Below are 20365 nucleotides of genomic sequence, written 5' to 3' on the forward strand. Positions count from 1 at the left end.
GGGCTTGCTGGATCATACTTTGTTTCGTTTGTTTTTCATTCTAACTGTTGTGAGGTGGTATCTCATCGCGGTTTTGATTTATATTTCCTAGATGATGAGTGATGTTGAGCATCTTTTCATATACTTGTTGCCCATTTGTATGTCTTCTTTGAAGAAATGCCTATTGAAGTCCTTTGCTCATTTTAAGTCAGGTTATTTGGTTTTTTGCTATTGAGTTGTAGGGGTTCCTATATAGTTGGGATATTAACTCCTTATTGGATGTATGGCTTGCAAATATTTTTTTCCCATTCTGTAGGTTGCCTTTTCACCCTGTTAAGCATTTCCTTTGCTGCACAGAAGCTTTTAAATTTAATGTAGTCTCACTCATCTATTTTTGCTTTTCTTGCTTGTGCTTTGGTGCCATATCCAAGAAATCATTGCCAATACCAATATTATGAAGTATTCCCCTCTATTTTCTTCCAGGAGTTTTATAATTTTAGGTCTTATATTTAGTTCTTTCATCTACTATGAATTGATTTTTGTCTATAGTGTAAGATAAAGGTCAAATCTCACCGTTTTGCAAGTGAATATCCAGTTGTCCCATTTAACATCCTTTCATTTCAAATTAGAAGGGCTCCCTTTAGCATTTCTTGTAAAGCAAGTCTAACGGTGATGATATCGCTCAGCTTTTGTTTATCTGGGAAATTTTTACATTTCTCCTTCATTTTTGAAGGATAATTTTGGCAGATAACGGTATTCTTGGTTGGCAGTTTCCTTTGTTCAGTAATTTGAATATATCACCCCACTGTCTTGAGGTAGGGAGTGTCCCACCTCCAGACCCTTAACTTAAGCACAACTTCAAGTCTCTTTTGCACATAAAGTAATAGTTTCACGTTCCAGGAATGAGGTTCTGGATATCTTTGGGGGCCATTATTTAGCCTGCCACAACCTATATATGTAACTGACATTTCCAGACATTCAAATATGCTTACATAAAGTTTTCTTCAAACAATCTGAGGATGGACATTTACTAATGTTATGTTACAAAATGCATTTAAAAATTTTAAATCATCAATATATTTAAGTTATGATATATCTGACATTATCATACTGGCTTGAATCCCTCTTTCACAAAAGTACTCTTTTATCAACATGCAGTATATAAACTTAACAAATAACTTTGAATAGGACATTAGAAAAATTAAATTCTTCTTGTCTATAAAAATGAGTTTTCTGTTAATGATAGGTCAACAAAATGCATGAATAACCCCTCTAATCATGAAGTCACTGATTGTGTCCATAATAGGATGAAAAAGCAGATTCCATAAGAATCCTTGTTTACTACTGTTGCGTTTTCCCCCTACTGCTTAAGGAATTCATGAAAGTACTTAACCTCCTTTCTGAATGTGAACTTTAAAATTTGACAGTGTTTCTACAAACAATTGTCTTACTGATTTAAAAACAATATACGTCCATTGTAGAGAAAAAGAAAATTAAATCCAGAATCAGATTATTCACTGCTTACCCTCCCAGTTTTTTTCCCCATAGGAATTATAATTAATTCCAAAAGTTATGATTATTCTATACTGCTTTACAAACTTCATTTTTGGCCAATATACTATGAATATTTTAAATGTTATATAGTTTTATCAACATTTTGAAAAAGATTATGGCACATTCTACCATTTGAAGGTATCACAATATATTTTACCAACTCTCTACTACTTTTATTCAATGATAATGCCCCCTCCCCCAAGATGTTTGTATCTAATCTCCAGAACCAATGAATATGTTATCCTGGTCAATGAGACTTGGAAAATATTATTAAATTAATAATTTGAGATTTGGAGGTCATCCTGTGTTGACAGGATATAATATAATATATATTATACAATATAATTGCAAGTCCTAATAAATGAAAGGAAGATGCAGAAGAGTTGGAGTCAGATTCAGAGAGAGATCTGAGGATGCTACAAAGCCCTGGCTTTGAAGATGGGAGGGGGCCACAAGCCAAGAAATGCAGGTGGCTTCTAAAAGCTGGAAGAAGTAAAAACACAGCTTCTCCCCTGGAGCCTCCAGATGGAGCACAATCCTGCCAATACCTTGATTTCAGCCTACTTCAATAAACCCAATAATACCCATTTCAGACTTCTGATATCCAGAACTGTAAAAAACAAAACAAAAAAAACCCCAATCAATAAATTTTTTTTTAATTCACTAAATGTGTTGTAATTTGTTACAGCAGCAATAGGAAGCTAATACATCACCCTTACAAACAGCATGGTAATAGTGATCATTTCAGATAAATCTTTGTAGGGAATGTATTGTCCAAGTGGTATCCAGAAAGTCTGAACCAAAATAAGAATGTATTGATAAAAAGTTTGAGGGCATATTCTCTGTTTCTCAATACCAGGTATTATCATTTAATTTTTCTGATAATTTGACAGTAAAAATAATAGTATAATTTTAATTAACTTTCTTAGTTTAGTAGTGTGGATGACCATGTATTTACAAGCTATTAATCATTTGTATTCTTTGATGAAATAATGTTTTTATATTTTGCCAATTTTTTCTACAGCAAAATATATCCTTTTGTTGTTAAATTAACTCTGCCTTTCTTAAAATTAGGACCTCTTGTCATGTCCATGGTAAATATGTTTCTCAGTTTGGTCTTTTATTTTTTTAAAGTAATACTTCAATGAGTAAAATTTAATTTATATTATATCAAATCCATATATATTTTCCTTTGTAATATCTTATATTTCTCAGTTACTGCTTGCCCCATGATATATGTAATCTTAATCTATTTTTCTTCTAGCTTCTATAAATTAGTTTATTCTTAAATTTAAAATTTTCAATTTACCTGAAAGTCTTTTGGTAGAAGTGTGAATAGGGACATAATTTTAAATGTACTTAAAACTACTTTAAATACTTAATTCTCTTTTTACTCTCTCTATTCTGGCCCATTTGATATATTTTTTTAATTCCGATGCCCTACAGAACTAATTAGTGTAGCTTCTTCATTCCTTTATTTATTTATTTATTTATTTATTTATTTATTTATTTATTAATAATAATTTTTTATTATGTTATATTAGTCACCATACAGTACATCTATTCCCTCTATTTCTTTTTTTCTATAATTTAAAAATATTTATTGATTATATTGTGTAGGTTTGAGTCACTATGTAATAAAATATATTTTCAAATGGTATAATGTAGACTATATGAGTTTTAAATTGAGTCATTATGACAGATCCATTCCCTCTATTTCTTAACCTGATGCATCCTGGAAATCAGCTCAACTACTAACTCTACTTTTCTTGGATTTCTACCTGTTTAGTCTGATGTGGATGGCACTTTGCTAACATATCTTTCCCATGTCAGTGTTTGAGGAAAATCAATCTGTCTTGTTCTATTCTGAATCCCTAAGGATTAGCATAGTAATTGGCACATAGTATGACCCACTAATTTTTGCTGAATGAGTAAATTCATTAAAAGGCAAATCAGAAAAAAAGATTAGCCTGAAAAATGATATCTGCATATTTGAAAACAAAAACATAGAAATATAATAAATACAATAAATTCTAAATATATTTCCATGCTTGCTATTCACAATAACCGAATTTGCAAAAGCAGGCAAAAACACTAAGATAGCTGCTCTTGAGTAAAGACTAAGGTTTAGCAAGTGAATTATAGGTTGTAAGCATCTCAGAACTGGAAGTTCATTACCAGCCTTGTCTGAATACTTTCATTCTCAGGCAAATCAGTACATTCCAAGGCAGACCAAGTACTCTTTAGAAAACTCTTGACTTTTGGAAATTTCTTTACACTGAATCAAAAACTATTTCCCTATAAATTGGAATCCAACCAAAATCTCTCTCTGAATCACAAAAAGCAAAGCAAGTTTTCCTCTACCAGATACCCTTTCAAACATTATTTGAAAGAAATCATCATGTTCTTTTTGGCAAATATTTTTTTCTAAAGTTGCTGTATTCCTGGAAGTTAGAAAAGAGGAGAGAAATTAGATCTTTGAATTCTAATTGCGTCTGAAACCTACTTTTGGTGCATACTTTGGCTGAAACATCTACTCTAGTCAAATCATACAGCACTAAGAGTATTGTGGTAAGTAGGGTATGTGCAGGGACAAACACACTTTAGGAAGCATGACACGGGGCATTAAAATCGAGGTCCAGCTTCAGGGAAATCACCATCATCATAATCAAAACCATCATCACCACCGTCAGCAGCAGAAGCATGTTTCTAAATAGATGCACAGTCTTAAGAGGTGCCAGCCCCGTTAGAACTGTTTTAAATATCAACTCATTTTATCCACGTAACAACCTTAGGGAGTTGGCATTAGTGAAGTCCCTTTTATTGATGAGGGACAGAGGCAGACAGGTTAAATTTGTCCAAGGTAAGAAAGTAGAAAGAGGCAGATACCACATGAAACAAACCGGGGAAGTTTGACCCCAGAAGCAGTGCTCAGTTCTACACTCAGTTGTCTCTCTACCTCAAGTCCTCATGGTTTATATACTTGGTTTCATTGTTGTTGTTTTATATGAGTGAGGTGTTTTTGTGTGTTTGTTTAACACTCATTCGAGGATTACTAGTCTGGCTGAAATACAGTTTAACGAGATGCTTTCTACGTATTATATCAGAGGTTAGGAAGTTAATATGGTTTTCTAACGTAAGTTCTAGATGGGATTGAAATTATTTTTGAATCTCCAAGACTAATCAATAACCTTGCTTCGATACTAATTTGTGTGGTCATCAAAATTCTTGTAAGCAGAAGACTCCAGCAATCTGGTTTGATTGTCAATCCCCTGGCAGTTTGCATACTGTTGTGATTTCTATCAGCCTATGAAACCTGGTTTTGTCTTACCCTGAATTTCTGCTTTCTTTTCCCTTCTCATTCCCATCCTTCTCATTCCCATCCATGACTGTTTTCTATTTCGTTTAGTTCCAGGAAATAAACATCTGAACTACAAGCAAATTTAGAGATTTACATACATAGGAAGTTGAGAGCAAACCCAATATATCTATTTTATCTGAGTTTACTGCCTGCTTTTGTTTTACACAGAGATTAATTTTTCTGTGTGCATTAAATACCAAAGAATTCATTATCTAGTAACCTCAGTTCTTGATGCATTAAGTTCAAGTCACAGTATTAAACTTTGAAAATAAAATACATTCACTCTGGAAATCAAGGGTACCAGGTCCTAGATCCTCACTATAATTTGTCAAAACCCAAATACAATCCCTGTCTAATAAATTACAGGGGCATGTATTTGTGAATAAGAACGTCTCTTGCTCAGTCCTCTAGACAGTTACACAAGAAGCCAAGTCACTTAGCAAGATTAGTGGTTTGGATTGTTTGAGATCTGATTTTCTAACCAGTTTCCATATTTCATTGTCCTCTATGAATCTGCTCTGCAGAAGTAAAATGCATACCCTCCTTCTGGTTCACTCAGCCAAATGAAACTGATGGAACCCATAATAATACCTTGTCAAGGGGCTCTCAGGTAAGGAAGTCGGAGTCACAGATCAGAAAATGATCTCCTCATCATATAGCATAAAGTGGTAGAGCAGTGAACTGTTGCCAGTGTGGAGTGGGCCTGAATGGCGATGCCAAACTGAAAAACGTTGTAGTCAGAGTGTAAGAATATCCTCTAAGGGAAGCAGTGGGCGAGGCCACACTCTCATTGTCACAACACTTTGGAGCCAATGAAAGACCATGGACGTGAAAGGGATGAAGAGCTTTTCAGAAACTAAGTTAAGGAGGAGGGACAGAGTGATAATTAAAAATATATCAGTGGGTCACAAAATCTTTGAGAAATTCCCTCTATTCTCTCTCCACGGGGATGTCCATTTCTCAAATGGAATATGACACAATGATTTGATGGAGGACATCAGCTGAAGATGGAGGAGCTACATGTCGGTCACCTTCCACTGGTGAAGGCTGATGGTATTGAGAATTTTATGCCCAAAACACAGTTTGCATGAGAATGAAGATTATTCCTATATGTATTTATAATATTTAGAAATTTATAGTATTATTTATTATTTATACGCAAACTTCTTTATGAGAAGTCAGTTTTGCATGCTAGACAGATGATTGGTGAAATGAAATCGTCATCTTTCACTGTGCATTCACGTTTCTTCCCATAGACTAGGAGATGTTGACCATGTTGCAATATGTGTGTGTTTATGAGAAAGAAGACAGTGAGACAGAGATAGAGAAGCTGAGATAAAGAATGAAGTAATCCTCAGATCCTGACGACCACAGGAGGAAAAGTGGAGGCTTGGGTAATTGGTTTTATCTTTTAGTTCACACATTCAGCAAACAGGTTTCTTTTCCTTCATAAGGAAATGAGACAGGAGTGCCTAATTTGGTTGAACCAAGCATGTGAACTATGGAGAAAAAAACAGACTATAAATGACTAAAATTGGCCAATGGGTGCTTTCTTCCCATTCTCCTACACATTCTTTTCCAAACTAACCTTAGCTCATTTCCAAGCAAGTTGTATTGCTTGCAAATCCATCTCTCAGCCACTTCTATTGTAAATTCCGTTATTTTATGCCCTCTGTTTCCCCTTCACCTTCTCTATTCCTCTGATATCCCTGTGCATCTCATAGGATAATCTCTCCTTGCTCTAGACCTGTATGTAAATCTTTGAATGTATCAGTTGGCACCAATGGTACCTAGTGGTTTATGGTACATATCTTCCCTCTATTTTCACGAACTGTTTGCTGACAGGGAAAGAGTCTGAATTCCTTTGGTAGCTTCAGAAGGCCTTGTATAAAGACTTTAAGTTATTTGAAATATAAAAATAGAGATAATTTGAGCACTTGTTTTTATTCCAATCAAAATGGTATTTTTCGCATTCCAAAAATGCATTATTAATTTCACAGTCTTCCAATGGGACAGAGCAAAGGTAAAAGTACCAAATTAAGCATATGATCTCTGATTTCTCTTCTGAACTCCCCCACACACTACTCCTTCAGAGCTTTAGTAGAATTCTGTGATATATTAAAGTCTGCTGTCTAAATGTCAAATAAGTATCTTGACATTGGTTTCTGATAGATGTATACAATCATCTCTTGTCATTTATTAGACTCATGATTTCTTACAAACTTCTATTCTATATCCAAAGTTAGCAATTTGGATGTAGCTTAAATATGGAGAATCTGTAGATTTTAAGGACATCTGTGGTAGCTTAAAATAATGCACAGTGAAAACATATTTTGTCCAGTGTGGGCTGAGATAAAACTAAAAAGAAAATGTCAGTTTTATCACATTAAAATATATCCTTGCAATCATCTTCTTAGGGATGTCTGGAAACTAACTTGCAATAATCCAAAGCATTTTCAGGTAGTTCAATCATATTCCAAATGACGAATATCATTTATAAACTTTCAAGGATCAATTCATGCTATATAGCTAATGTAATGGAAATTGATGAACTGTCTGCTAAGGGCTTAAAGAATTTAGTTTAATGGATAATGGTAATTTTTCAAAACTAATTTGCAAAATAAAATTACATTGGGAAATATGAGGAAAGTGATATAATTCCTTTGGTTTTTTTAGGTTATGATTTTTAAAATTTGCAATTAATTCATCTCCATTAGTCACTGACATTGATGAAGCTCTAAATTGACACTTCAGAGTTAGGGACTGTTTTTTGAATAATCTCAGTTTTTAAATGAGTGGGTAATCAATTCCTTTCTCCTCTTAATAACTATGTCGGGAGAGGTGCTCAGTGTCACACACCTGCTTTGTCATATTTCTTATTTTCTGGCCAATCTTTCCCAAATTTTAAGTGCCAATGTATTCTAGATAAACATAAATATTTCAAATAAATATTTCCTTTTCCTTAAAATTTTGCTATGCACTCTGGCCAGGGGTACAGTTTCTCCACTCCACAAAGTTGGAGATTCTTGCTCTCTTACTTGATAGAAATGTGTACCTTTTTTCTCTTTTCATTTACAAAGAAATCAGCAACTTCAATTAATAAAATAATAAATATAATCTGTGAGCAATATCTTGTTCAAGATAATCTGTCTGTAGCTGAGGGATTATTTAAAAATTTAGCAATATGATACATTTTCTGATATTGGAGTTGGAGAAATGTTGTCTTCTACCTAGAAAGTTGTCCAGGTTGACCAAGTGTTGTCTTGGATTAGGGTCTTGGTTGTAATTACACCACCTCAGTAGGAACTGGCTCTGGGTAAATAAGAAATGTCATTAACTTTTTTGATGGAGTTGTAAGAGTAAAAAGCAGAGTCACTCTCACCAGCCATATTAACTACTAAGATTTGTAACTCTAAACCCATCTTATTCCAAAAAAAGTCTATATAGATTAAGAGGGTTTGAATTTACTTAGAATGACAAAATAAAGCAATATGGAAAATACTATAATTGCATAGTATCAAGAAGTGTGACATAAATGCAAGAAGTTGTAGGGGTCATAAATGCTATGGTGGCTAATGCAACCGAAAGTCTACTACCGGCTGGGATTATCAAATAGTATCAAAATAAGCTGTTTTCTTTTTGTGGGCATTGCATCGCTGAATAAATGATCTGAATCGGGAATTTATTTGGAACTAAATTCAATACTAAACATTTGTTTTCTGTAATATTAAGCAATAAGGGACTGAGTCTTGAACAGCAAACTCCTTTACTTCCAGACTATGTGTGAGTTACTTTATAAAAAATAATGAAGTTTAGCGATCCTGGGAGTTTGCATTTTATGAGTGAAATGTACATTTTAAGCATAAATCATGTTTACAGAAAGCTGTTCAATATTACTTATGATTTATTGTTAGTAGAAGTCAATAAAAACCATTCACCAAGATTTCTTAGGAAGTCCACATCACTTCTGTGAGGCAGGGAAAGAAAGATGATATCATACCCAATGTTGAATTAAAATTTTTAGGGGCGCCTGGGTAGCGCAGTCGTTAAGTGTCTGCCTTCGGCTCAGGGTGTGATCCCGGCGTTATGGGATCGAGCCCCACATCAGGCTCCTCTGCTGGAAGCCTGCTTCTCCCTCTCCCACTCCCCCTGCTTGTGTTCCTTCTCTCGCTGGCTGTCTCTCTCTGTCAAATAAATAAATAAAATCTTAAAAAAAAAATTTAAAAAAGGTGAGGGCACTCATAGAATTTCGGTGATTTTCCTAGAATTAGCAGCAGCGTCTACATTTATACCTGGCCCTGTTCTCTATGCTCTGCTCCGTTCTACTAGAACAGCCTCTCCTCAGATTAGAAGAGCAAACGAAATGCAAGCATTCCACTTACTGGTAACTGAATTTTTGATAAAACTTGACAGTTAAATTAAAACACAAATTAAGTCCAGATTCAGTTGGCTTCTGATCTTCTGGTATGTGTCCTGGATTCACGGTAAAGGTCGATGTTCTTTTGAGTCATGTATATAACCTCAGGGTATTTACTTCTTCATCTATAACATTGCCTCCCTTAACTCTAGACCTCTATTTATTCGACACACAGCAATGTGAACATACACTCTCCACACGAGAAGCTATCCTAGAGTGACTTACATGGTGAAGACGTCGAGTGTATCTCCAGCGGTTCTTGCCATCTCAAAGTAGGTTTGCAGAATGTTGACAGTTCCAGAGAGTGCTTCATGGCCACAGCCACAGAACAGGGCAACCCCAGCATAGAGCAGGATGGTGGCAATCAGGGAGGCATAGGGAATGCCTCCCAGGCATTTAATACAGCACTCAAAACACCCTGCAGAAGACCAACAGAAAACAGTTAGGAATTAATATTTTTTCTTCATCTATATTAATATTACGTTAATATTTTTTCATTCTTGGAAAAAATGCCAACATTACAGGAATCTGTATTTGCATTTATAGATGACTTCAAGGTCAACATTCACATCCAGTCTGCCCTAGAGGGTACAGAAATCAAGTTTCTTAATTATAAACCCATCTTTTACAAAGAAGAGAATATTTAATTCCATTGAAGGCTTCCTCTTCTACCCCCAAACCAACAGAAGCCCTTCCTTCCCGACCCAGACTTCCTATAATAATCTTCACCACATGCTATGCATATCATTCTGTCTTGGCTTTACTGCTGTCAAATTTCATCTGCTTAAGTTTTTATTTCAAATACATTTATTCTATGGAACTCTCTTTAGCTATATATTTAAAATAGTGGGTCAAAACCTATTCATTGTGAACCCTAGTGAACTTTGCTCAGCAGTTTTTAGAAGGGAAAGAGAACAGACTAGGCAATATCTGAATGCACTGCATATAGTAAAGCAAATTATTTTAGAGGCTTTTGAGTTCAGATACTAATTTATGTTATCTTTGCAGTGACTCAAATGTGAAATATACTTCTTGCTGTGGGGCGTGATTGAAAAAAATGAGAGATGCTGAAAAATGAGACACCAGGACAGGTAAAATCCTCACTCTCCCACTGTGTGTTTTTCAGCAACTTTATTCTTTTCATTTCATCGTTTGTAAAAGGTGACAGTAAGAATTCCCCTCAAATCATTCTTGTGAGCATTAAATAGGTAATCACACTACTGTGTATTTACCCAAAGAATACGAAAACACTAATTCCAAAAGATATATGCACTCCTATGTTTATAGCAGCATTATCTACAATAGCCGAATTGTGGAAGCAGCCCAAGTGTCCATCGTGGATGAACGGATAAAGAAGATGTGGCATATAGATATATGTACAATGGAATATTACTCAGCCATAAGAAGAATGAAAACTTGCCATTTGCAACAACATGGATGGAGCTAGAGAGTATACTGCTAAGTGGAGTAAGCCAGTCAGAGAAAGACAAATACCATACGATTTCACTCATATGTGGAATTTAAGAAACAAAACAAATGAACAAAGGGAAAAAAAGAGACAAACCAAAAAACAGACTCTTTACTCTAGACAACAGATGGTTACCAGAGGGGAGGGGGGATAGGTATGGATGAAGTTGTGATGGGGACGAGAGTGCAATCGTCATCATGAGCACTGAGTAATGTACAGAATTGCTCAATCACTATATTGTACACCCAAAACTAACATAACGCTGTATGTTAACTACACTGGAAGTTAAATTAAATTATTAAATTAAATTAAATTAAATTAAATAATTAAATTAAAAAGTGAGTTAATACATAAAATAGTGCATGCCATGGAGTAACCACTCAATAAATGTCAGGGTTACCATTACTAGACATACCTTTAACTATATTAACTATGATTTTGTTGTAATATGGTTTTCAAATAAACTTTGACTACAGGAATCACTTTTGCTTTTTAAAGTTTTGTCACATTAGTTTTTTGAAAGATAGCTTTTTAGTCTGACATCAGAAAACCATGGTTGTTAATATTATAAATAAGTATCAGAACTTGCTAGATATCTTCTAAGAGCTTAACTGGAAATGTTTAAGTGTGTATGTTTTGCAATAAGACATATTGATGAGTATACCAAACCAGCTGCTGGTAAGAAAGGAAGCTTAAGTAAGGGGCTGCCAGGCTCAGAGCAACTCCTAAGATGATCTCAGTTTCCCCTCCATCCACCTGTGTGTGTCCCCCCTTCTCCACTACATATATCCTACTCCAGAGATTTCCTCCTACTTTTCTCCTTTTGGAAATGCTTGATCGAATCTCCTTTTGTAATGCTGAAGCCTCTCAAAAACTCTCTACATAACTGGCTCTTCCTTTCTGCAGAAACAATAAATGAGATTGGAAAATGGATTGTTATTTATTGTACTTAAGTAAGTCATAGGAAGATCTGTGTGCACTTTCCCTAGAATGCATATATGTTTATAGTGACATATGATGCATGTGATAATTGTAAAGTTCCTGTGAAGTAATTTTATATTTGAAGAGTGGTCTATCCTGCTAATTTTAATACTGATCATTGGAACTGGTCTTTTTATTTTTTTAGTAAAGATTTTACTTATTTATTTGACAGAGAGACAGCGAGAGAGGGAACACAAGCAAGGGGAGTGTAAGAGGGAGAAGCAGGCTTCCTGCCGAGCAGGAAGCCCAATGAGGAACTCGATCCCAGGCCCTGTGATCATGACCTGAGCTGATGGCAGACGCTTAACGACTGAGCCACCCAGGCGCCCCTGGAACTGGTCTTCTTGAAAGAATTATGGCTCACCTCATCTGCCCCAGAGGCAAAGAAAGAAATTTGAACATGTCCTCACTTCCACAGAAATTGTTAGTACAGGAAATCATTTCTTGAACATTCCTTCCCCGACACACACACGCACGCACACACGCAATATGGGGAAGTAGAAAAGGTTAGAACAGCTTGACACTTCATATGATAGGAAGAGATTTCACTAGCAGATGGATGAGACCAGAGTGTGTAGTCTCTGAATGTCATTGAACACAGTTTTGAGTTGTGATTAACAGGATAGCAGAAAAATCTCTGAACTATCCTTTGTTTCTCCATGTTGTACAAATTTCACCTTATTGGTTATTTAAAATAAAGAAGAATAAAAACAAAATTAGTACCAAACCAAACAGGAGTTACCCTTATTTTGGTGAATGCCCCCAAGCAGCCCTATGATTTCAAATCCAATTCCTTTGTGATTTCTCTCCCCTACTATTCTGGAAGAATTTGATATAGGTATGTGGGATTTCTTCTGCAGGCAGTGAGGTGTCAAAACCAGATTAATGTAGTCAACAAAAGCCTTCAGAATAGAAGTTTAGATATAAAGAAAGAAAGATATAAAACATTAAATTCATAGATGGGAATTACCTTTCCTTGGTCTTATCAAAGCTTATAACAAAGCAAACATAAAATCAAAATGAGGCCCAGGAACAAAGAACTGGTAAGCCTATCATTGAAGACTTTTGCTTAATTCTGCTAATTTGAATTCTAATTCAGAGCCAGTTTCTACTTATTTCACATTTTCTCGATCGTGGTTTAGATGGACCAAAACTAGGACCCCCATGCAAGCAAGCCTATTTTCTTAGACTCCATAGTATCTCAGGGGAGGGAGAATGGTGGTAGTTATTAGTGTCACAGTCTATAGGATTAGTTATAGTAGTGTCTTTTAAATTCAGAAAAACATGAGATGAATTTCAATACTGCGTAAACCCGAATTGACAACCCTGAGTGAACAGGCATTTCTGAATGAGTTCAAGATCTCCAAATTAAATGGCAATATTTCCTTTACTCCCTATTTAAATGCTGCCATTTAAATCCCTTAGAATTATATTAACCTTATCGACGAATACAAATTTCTCTAACCCTCCCTTACTGCCAAGTCAGGCTAGACTCCTTCAGTTGGAGTCCTGATCCTCTGTAAAGCTTTTACTCAAAATATAAAACTTGAAGAATCTTATCATGCACATTTTGCACTTGTAATGGGCTAGATCCTAATTACCCCCACTCTTCCACAGGGCCTGAGTTGCCTATTAGATTTAAAAGAAGACTCTCAGAACTCCCATTTGGGGAAGGAGCGCATCATTTCAGCCTTCTCTCCAGCTGCCAGAATCCCACATAGTTGCTGGCAGGGGGGCTTCTTTCCACCCACAGTGAGAAACAGCCTTGGCAGAGCCTCAGAATCACCATGGCAACCATGCTCTGGGGCCCAGGACATGCTCCCAACAATCATCCTTTAAGGCTGAGGATTCAACTGCCACCCACCACCACGTTTTTACTGCACCTCAAAATGAGAAACCACTCCATTTAATGTTTCTCGGTGAAAGCGTCGTAAGCGGAGTGTTGGCACTGGAGAAAATAAATTTCTTGAGAAAATCTCTATAAAAACAATAAAGACTCCTTTGCACAGAAAACACTTTCAAGGCTAGATGAGATGAGAATAGGCCACTGGTTGTCAGGTAAAGCTGCTGGTTCAAATACTGAACGTGGAATTTACATGCTATCCAGGAGACACTACGTGCAGACACAGAGAAGCACTCATACGTATCCATTCCTAGTTGTATTTTCTCAAATGAATTAACACTATGCCTTTACTTTCATACAAAAAAAAAAAATCAAAGGAATTACAAGACTTTCTTTTCAATACAGTCTGAAACATTAGCATTTGTCCGATATTTAATGGGGTTATACCCTGACTTGCCCTAATACAAAAATTAAAAACAACAACAACAACAACAACAACAACAACAACAACAACAATGGCCCAGGAGTTCTTGACATACTCTATATTTTTTAGAAAGAGGGGATACATGATTAATTTACTCCCATTTAAACATCGTGAAGTAAACACAAGCCTTTGCCTTTGCTCATTCAACAAAGTGCACCAAGATAAGTCAAGGGGAAAGAATGTAAACCAACAAGGAAAAGAGCCTGGAAAATAAGCAACGGAGAAGAGAGGCTAGCAACACAGTGACAGATTCTGGAAAAGAGACCGACAAATGAGACTGACAATTTATTCATTGATAAATATTTCCTAGCACCATTTACCAATGAGTTGATGCTTTCTCTACTGAATACTCGGTCATCACCAAGTACCCCGAGAGGTTTGGGTGTATTTGGGGGCTGTCTATTCTGCTCCATCAGTGTCCTGGTCTGTCTCTGGGCCAATGTCACACTGCCTTACAATATGTTTTGATTCGTGGTGGAGACAATTCCCCCAATTTGTTCATCTTCCTCACATGCATCATGCTATTAGTGGCTCTTCTATATTACCATGTAAATTTCAGAAACAGTTTGTCTGATTTCACAATGTAACTAATTGGGATTCTGACTCGTATTTATATACTGATTTTGTATCTAGAAATTTTGCCAAATTCTTTTGATGATCTTCTGAATTATTTTGATTCTGTGAATTACTCTGAATTTGTTGATAATCATATTATCTGTGAAAATTTTGAGCTTTCTTTCTTTTCATTATTTGTACCTTGCATTTATCTTTCTATTGGCTTATTCTGTCAGGTAAAATGCAATGAGAAGAGTGGAGACCATGAGAAAAGGGCACCTTTTCTTGTTCCTGATAATAAAGAAAACACTTGCTATGTTTTACCATTAAGTGTGATGGCTGCTGTTGGTTTATTGGTTAAAGAGGTCTCTTTAATTTTGAATTCCGTAACATGCTTTTCCCCATCTGTTGAAATAATTTTGTTGTTTCTTTTTATCTGCCATTTCAATAAGTTTTTCTAATTTAAACTAGCATTCCTGAGAAAAATCCAACTGAGTCATACTGTATTTTTCATACATTGCTGAAGTCGTCATGCTAACATTTTGTTCAATACTTTTGCATTTATCAATTCTTCCGCAGATAGTTCCTGAGTCCTCACCAGGTGCCAGGCAGTATGCTAATTGCCGGAGCTGTGGAAGTAAGTAAGTAAACAAAAAGCTCTGCTCTCTTTCTAGAGGTGGAAGACAGACAATAAGCAAGATGCAGAAGTAATGTGAGATTGTGAAAAGTGCAGAAGGAAAAACCAAAACAGGGAAGAAGCATAGGGAATATTGGAATAATGATTTCAGTTTTTTCAAGAAAGGAATAACCCAGATGACATTTTTAAAAAAGACCTGAAGGAGAGAAAGGAGCTGTCCAGGAAGGTCTGTGGGAGAAGAGGGTTTCAAACAGGAAAAGTAAACGCTAATGTCCTGAGGCAGGTGTGTGACTAGAGTATCTGAGGAAAATTTAAGAAGCCACCGGTGGTAAAGTAGACTGAAGTTAAAACAAAGGAATATAAAATGAGGCTGAAAGTATAGTGGGTGAGGATAGGGATATCTATGTTAATGAATGTCACTGAATGGGACCGACATCTAATTTTTGCTTTCTTGTTTTGGAAGCACGTTTATACTAGCCTTGTAATGTGACTGACCTCCTTTTTCCACACCCTAGGATTGTGGGGCTGTTTGCGTCAGCTTTAGCTACACCACAAATATTTGGTAGAACTAGTCAGTAAAACCATTCAGGCCACTCGTGTACTTTGTGGGAAGAATTTTAACTACTGATCTAATTTGCTAATTGTTACAGACCTAATCAAGTTTTCTATTTCTTTGTAAGTCTGTTTACTAAGTTCAATTTTTATAGGCATTTGTAAACTTAATATAATATTTAAAATCTATGATCAAGTTGTATGTAATTCTGTTTTACAGTATTTTTAATTTGTTCATCATCTGCTCATATTTCCTTTGTTTTCTCTCATGATTTCAATGTCCTTCCTTCCTTCGTTTCTTCATCCCTCCATTCCTCCATCCCCCCACCACCTCCCCACCTTTGTCTCTCTTCTTGTTTCTCTCTTTCTTTCTCTATTCTTAAAGTGCATCAGTCAGGATGCCTATGTTTTATGTTCTATGTTTGCTACAAAAATTAAAAAAAAAACATTTTCAGTAATTTAAAACATCACATTTTATCTTTCCATTAGGCTATAATATTTCCAACCCAAGTTAGTAGTGGGGCTCTCTCCCCATGATAGCCCATTCAGAAACTCAGGCTGAAAAAGGAGACATCATCTGCAACACTGCCAGTCATAACCTTGGAATAAGAAACATCAGGAAAGTCTCACTTTGACAGTTAAATACTCTGAGCTGCAAGTGATAGGTGCCAATTCTACTCACAGTCCAATGGCTGAAAAGAGTCAACATGCTTCCCTCCCAAACGCAAAGAACACAAAGTACGATTCTACCATGTTTGCACAAGACAGAGAACCCTAAATACTTAGCAAATAGTACTAAGAACTACCATAATAAAATGCCAATGATTTTTCAATATTATTATTCTTTTCAAATAACCTATTTTGCATGATTATTTCATGTTTCATTCATGTGTTTTGAAATTATTTCTTTAATTTTACTTTATTGGGATGTATTTTGCTGTATGTTTCATAATGTCTTGAGATGGTTGCTGGGCTCATTAATTTTTAGTCTTTCTTTTCTAATAAAAATATATAAGGATGTGAAGTCCCTTCTAATTTTACTTGAGTGAATTTCACAAGTTCTAATATGTGATCCTTTCATTATTTTTCAGTTGTAAGACTTTTCTAAAGCCTACTGTGATTTCTTTTTGATACAAAATTTATTTATATATTTGTTTTCTCTGTTTTTTTTTGTTTTAATTCCCAAATATGTGAGGTTTTTCTATTTTTTGGTTCATTATTTGTTTGTGCCTTAATTGCATCATTTTTATTTATTTTATTTTATTTTTTAAAGATTTTATTTATTTATTTGACAGAAAGAGAGAGACAGCCAGCGAGAGACGGAACACAGGCAGGGGGCGTGGGAGAGGAAGAAGCAGGCTCCCAGGGGAGGAGCCTAATGTGGGGCTTGATCCCAGGACCCTAAGATCACGCCCTGAGCCTAAGGCAGATGCTTAATGACTGAGCCACCCAGGGGTCCCTAAGTGCATCATTTTTAGAAAACATGAGGTGCAGGATAGCCAGCTTTTGAAATTTATGGTACTTCCTTTAAATTAAATCTTAAACTTGGTTTTTTCTAGTCTCTCTAAGGTAGCAGAAATTAAGGTCACAAATGCATAAGAGAATTGGCTTGTGGGATCAAATTGTGAGGGACTTCCCCCTCCCAACCCATGCAAGGTAAAAGACAGGTAATATTCTTTTCTATCCTACAGAGAATATTTGTCATTATTGTTGTTATGTTTATTTTTTGTTTTGTTTCATTTTGGTTTTATTGGTTTAGCCTTCTACTAGTGCCTTTTAGCATCCTGGTTTTTTACTATGTATTCCAAGTTGACTCCATGCCTTGGGTAAAACTCAGGCTCTGTTTCCTAACCACGGCTACCCAGCTACCACATGTACAGTCAAGGAGACCAGGAATATGAAAATGACCCCAGAGATTTTCTCGTGGCTTCAAAGCTATCTTGCTTATCCCTCTGAACTACTTTTACTTTTTTTTCGGCCACTGAGGATTCTGGTTACTCTCTTGCCAGAATACCAATGCATACAAATATGGGTAAATATATTTTGATTCCGTCTATATTTTGAGTGTCTATTTTAAGTCCATACACATATTAATTCCATCGTTTTAATTGTTTTGCAACAGCAAAGCTTTTCATGTCATTTAGTCTATCATACTGCTGGTGGGCAGCTTAGAAGATCAGATAAGGAAGTCCAATATCCACATCCAAATATGAGGTCCACCGTGAAAAACAGAGAAAATGAAGATTAACAAATTATCAGACACTCTAAAGCAGTTTCCTAGAATTGAAGAAGGTGAGTCTCCAGATTGATAGTACTTTCCTCTCTGGAATGACTCCCTTTGTGGAGTCCTTATCTCCCCACAACCTACTGCTTGCCTCGCAGCCATGCCGATACCAAAGAGTAGAGAGGCTGAGGCTGGGTCATGTGGCCAAGAGAGCTCTTCTAGTTATGGCAATAAGGGTCTTAGACAAGTCATCAACATGCAAGGGAAATGTGAAATTATCACACTGCTAAAGTTAAAGCAAATGATTTTTCACAGGACTGGTGCTGAAAATGTGTAACAATTCAATTTAGCTTTAGGATCCTTAAGCGTCTGTGGAGATGTTAGTGGCATGGAGCCAACCTGACTTTCTCCTATCCTATTATGCAAGGAAATATGTCCCTTGGACAGAAATAGTACAGTCACCATTACATCATGACTTGCCTGTACTAAGTTTATTTCACAAATTCACCCCTTTTTTTTCTATGGCTTATTAGCAGCATAGGCACTGAATCACTCTGTCAATATACACTGAATGTTTTCTGAGCACCTACTAGTTTTGTACACTGAGTGTGCACGAGTGACCAGTAAAATATGGTCTTTACTCTTTTTGAGGCTCCATACTAATGAGAAATAAAATTAAAAATTTCTAGTACTTTTTCAGAAACTTTTCCAAAAATATTCTTTCTAAGTAGCTAGTATTGTGATATCTTGAGTGTCCAATCAGAGCAGCCAGGATCACAGCCTGGCTTGCCTATCTTATCTAATAACATAGAAGCTCAAAATTATGCTTCTCGAGAATGCTTTACACTGTAAAGTTTATAGCAGACAGACTTTCATGAACCCTTTAATTAATGACAGGATCATCTATATTTTTAAAGCATTCTAGAATATAGCCCACAAAATCCCCAAATATTATTGAAATTTAATTAAAGCTTCATTTAAATATATTGCTGGCCTAACAAAGTACAGAGTTAAGAGAAGCATTTGAATACTTCAGGACAAATTATCAAGATAGCAAATGAAAATGACAGGATTTGAAGTTAAATATTTTAGTCATTGATGCATATCTGTACTTAAATCAGTTCCCAATTTTAAAAAGAGCATCTTTATAGAGGAAAAGAATATACAGGTTTCAGAGATTTTCTTTTTCCCCTCCTAATTTAGTGGCTGGATACCAAAACCACCAGGGCTTTTGTCAAAAATAGAGATCCCATAATCCCCTCCCTTGAAAACTTCATTTTTATCAAGTGCTTCAGTTGATTCTGATGGACAGATGTAGCCGCATATAGAAGCCATGCAGAATTGTATAAAATCATATTACATGCCTAACATGTTTTGAGATGAGTTGATAGTGGCATGGATACACATGTAATACAGGGATTAAGAAGGATTTGCTCTAAGAATTTTGAACAGATTATTAAACAAAGGATGCAGTTTATAACTAAATGACATTGATAAGCATTTTTTGAGTGGTTCCAATGCATCAGAAATAGTGCCAAGACTTTAAGGTATTGACTGTGTGATCTCCACAGCAACCCGATGAGGGAGGTATGACTACATACAGGCAATTTTACAAATGATTATTGAGGGTCAATCCTGAAAAACATGTGAAAGCCTATGTAGTATGGACTTCCCAGAAGAATAATGACATGTTTCTTTCTAAAATATTTTATTATGGAAATTTTTATAATATTAACATTTATGATTCAGATTGTTTTAAAAAAGACTATATCGCTGATTACAGAACATTCTGTACTGGTCAACATGACTTAGCAAAAGTGTTTTGATTAATTAAACATATTTCCCAAGCAGGAAAGTTAATTGCTTCAATAATGATTAGAGCCATACCCTCTCACTGTGATAAATAAGCCCAGAGGGTGAGAGAGCAATCAGGTGGAGACCTATTTCTCACGTGCCATCAGAGCAATCCCCAGAGGGAAAAGAAGTGGAGCATCAAACTTCTCTGAGTTCCAGGCACCTGTGAGGTTTTTGTAGATCTTGTTCAGATGATGTTTGGAGATCCAGTTAAACCCCTCATCTTCCCCTGTAATGAATCGACCAATTACCATAAATATCGACATTCCTGGTTTCCTAACAACTTTCAAATTTGTTCAAAATGTTGCTTGTTTGTTTTTTGGGTTACCCATTGGTGCCTAATGAGCCATCCCCAAAATGCATTAACCTAAAATAACAATGTATTATAACTTCTCACAGTTTTCATGGGGTTATTGGACTCAAATGGACAGTTTTCATTTGGGATAATTTAAGCAA

The 20365-nt window shown here is 35.7% G+C and overlaps 1 protein-coding gene across 1 annotated transcript in view; it reads right to left on the reverse strand.

Annotated features, from left to right (window-relative positions):
* GPM6A (glycoprotein M6A) overlaps positions 1 to 20365 on the reverse strand; it is a 330169-nt gene that overhangs the window by 36616 nt on the left and 273188 nt on the right. The window contains exon 2 of the mRNA XM_026508543.4: positions 9537 to 9729. Within this exon, the coding sequence (XP_026364328.1) occupies positions 9537 to 9729 (193 nt within the window). The remainder of the gene's footprint in view (positions 1 to 9536; positions 9730 to 20365) is intronic.

The sequence above is a fragment of the Ursus arctos genome, unplaced genomic scaffold (genome assembly GCF_023065955.2).
Source record: "Ursus arctos isolate Adak ecotype North America unplaced genomic scaffold, UrsArc2.0 scaffold_27, whole genome shotgun sequence".
Classification (NCBI taxonomy): Eukaryota; Metazoa; Chordata; class Mammalia; order Carnivora; family Ursidae; genus Ursus; species Ursus arctos.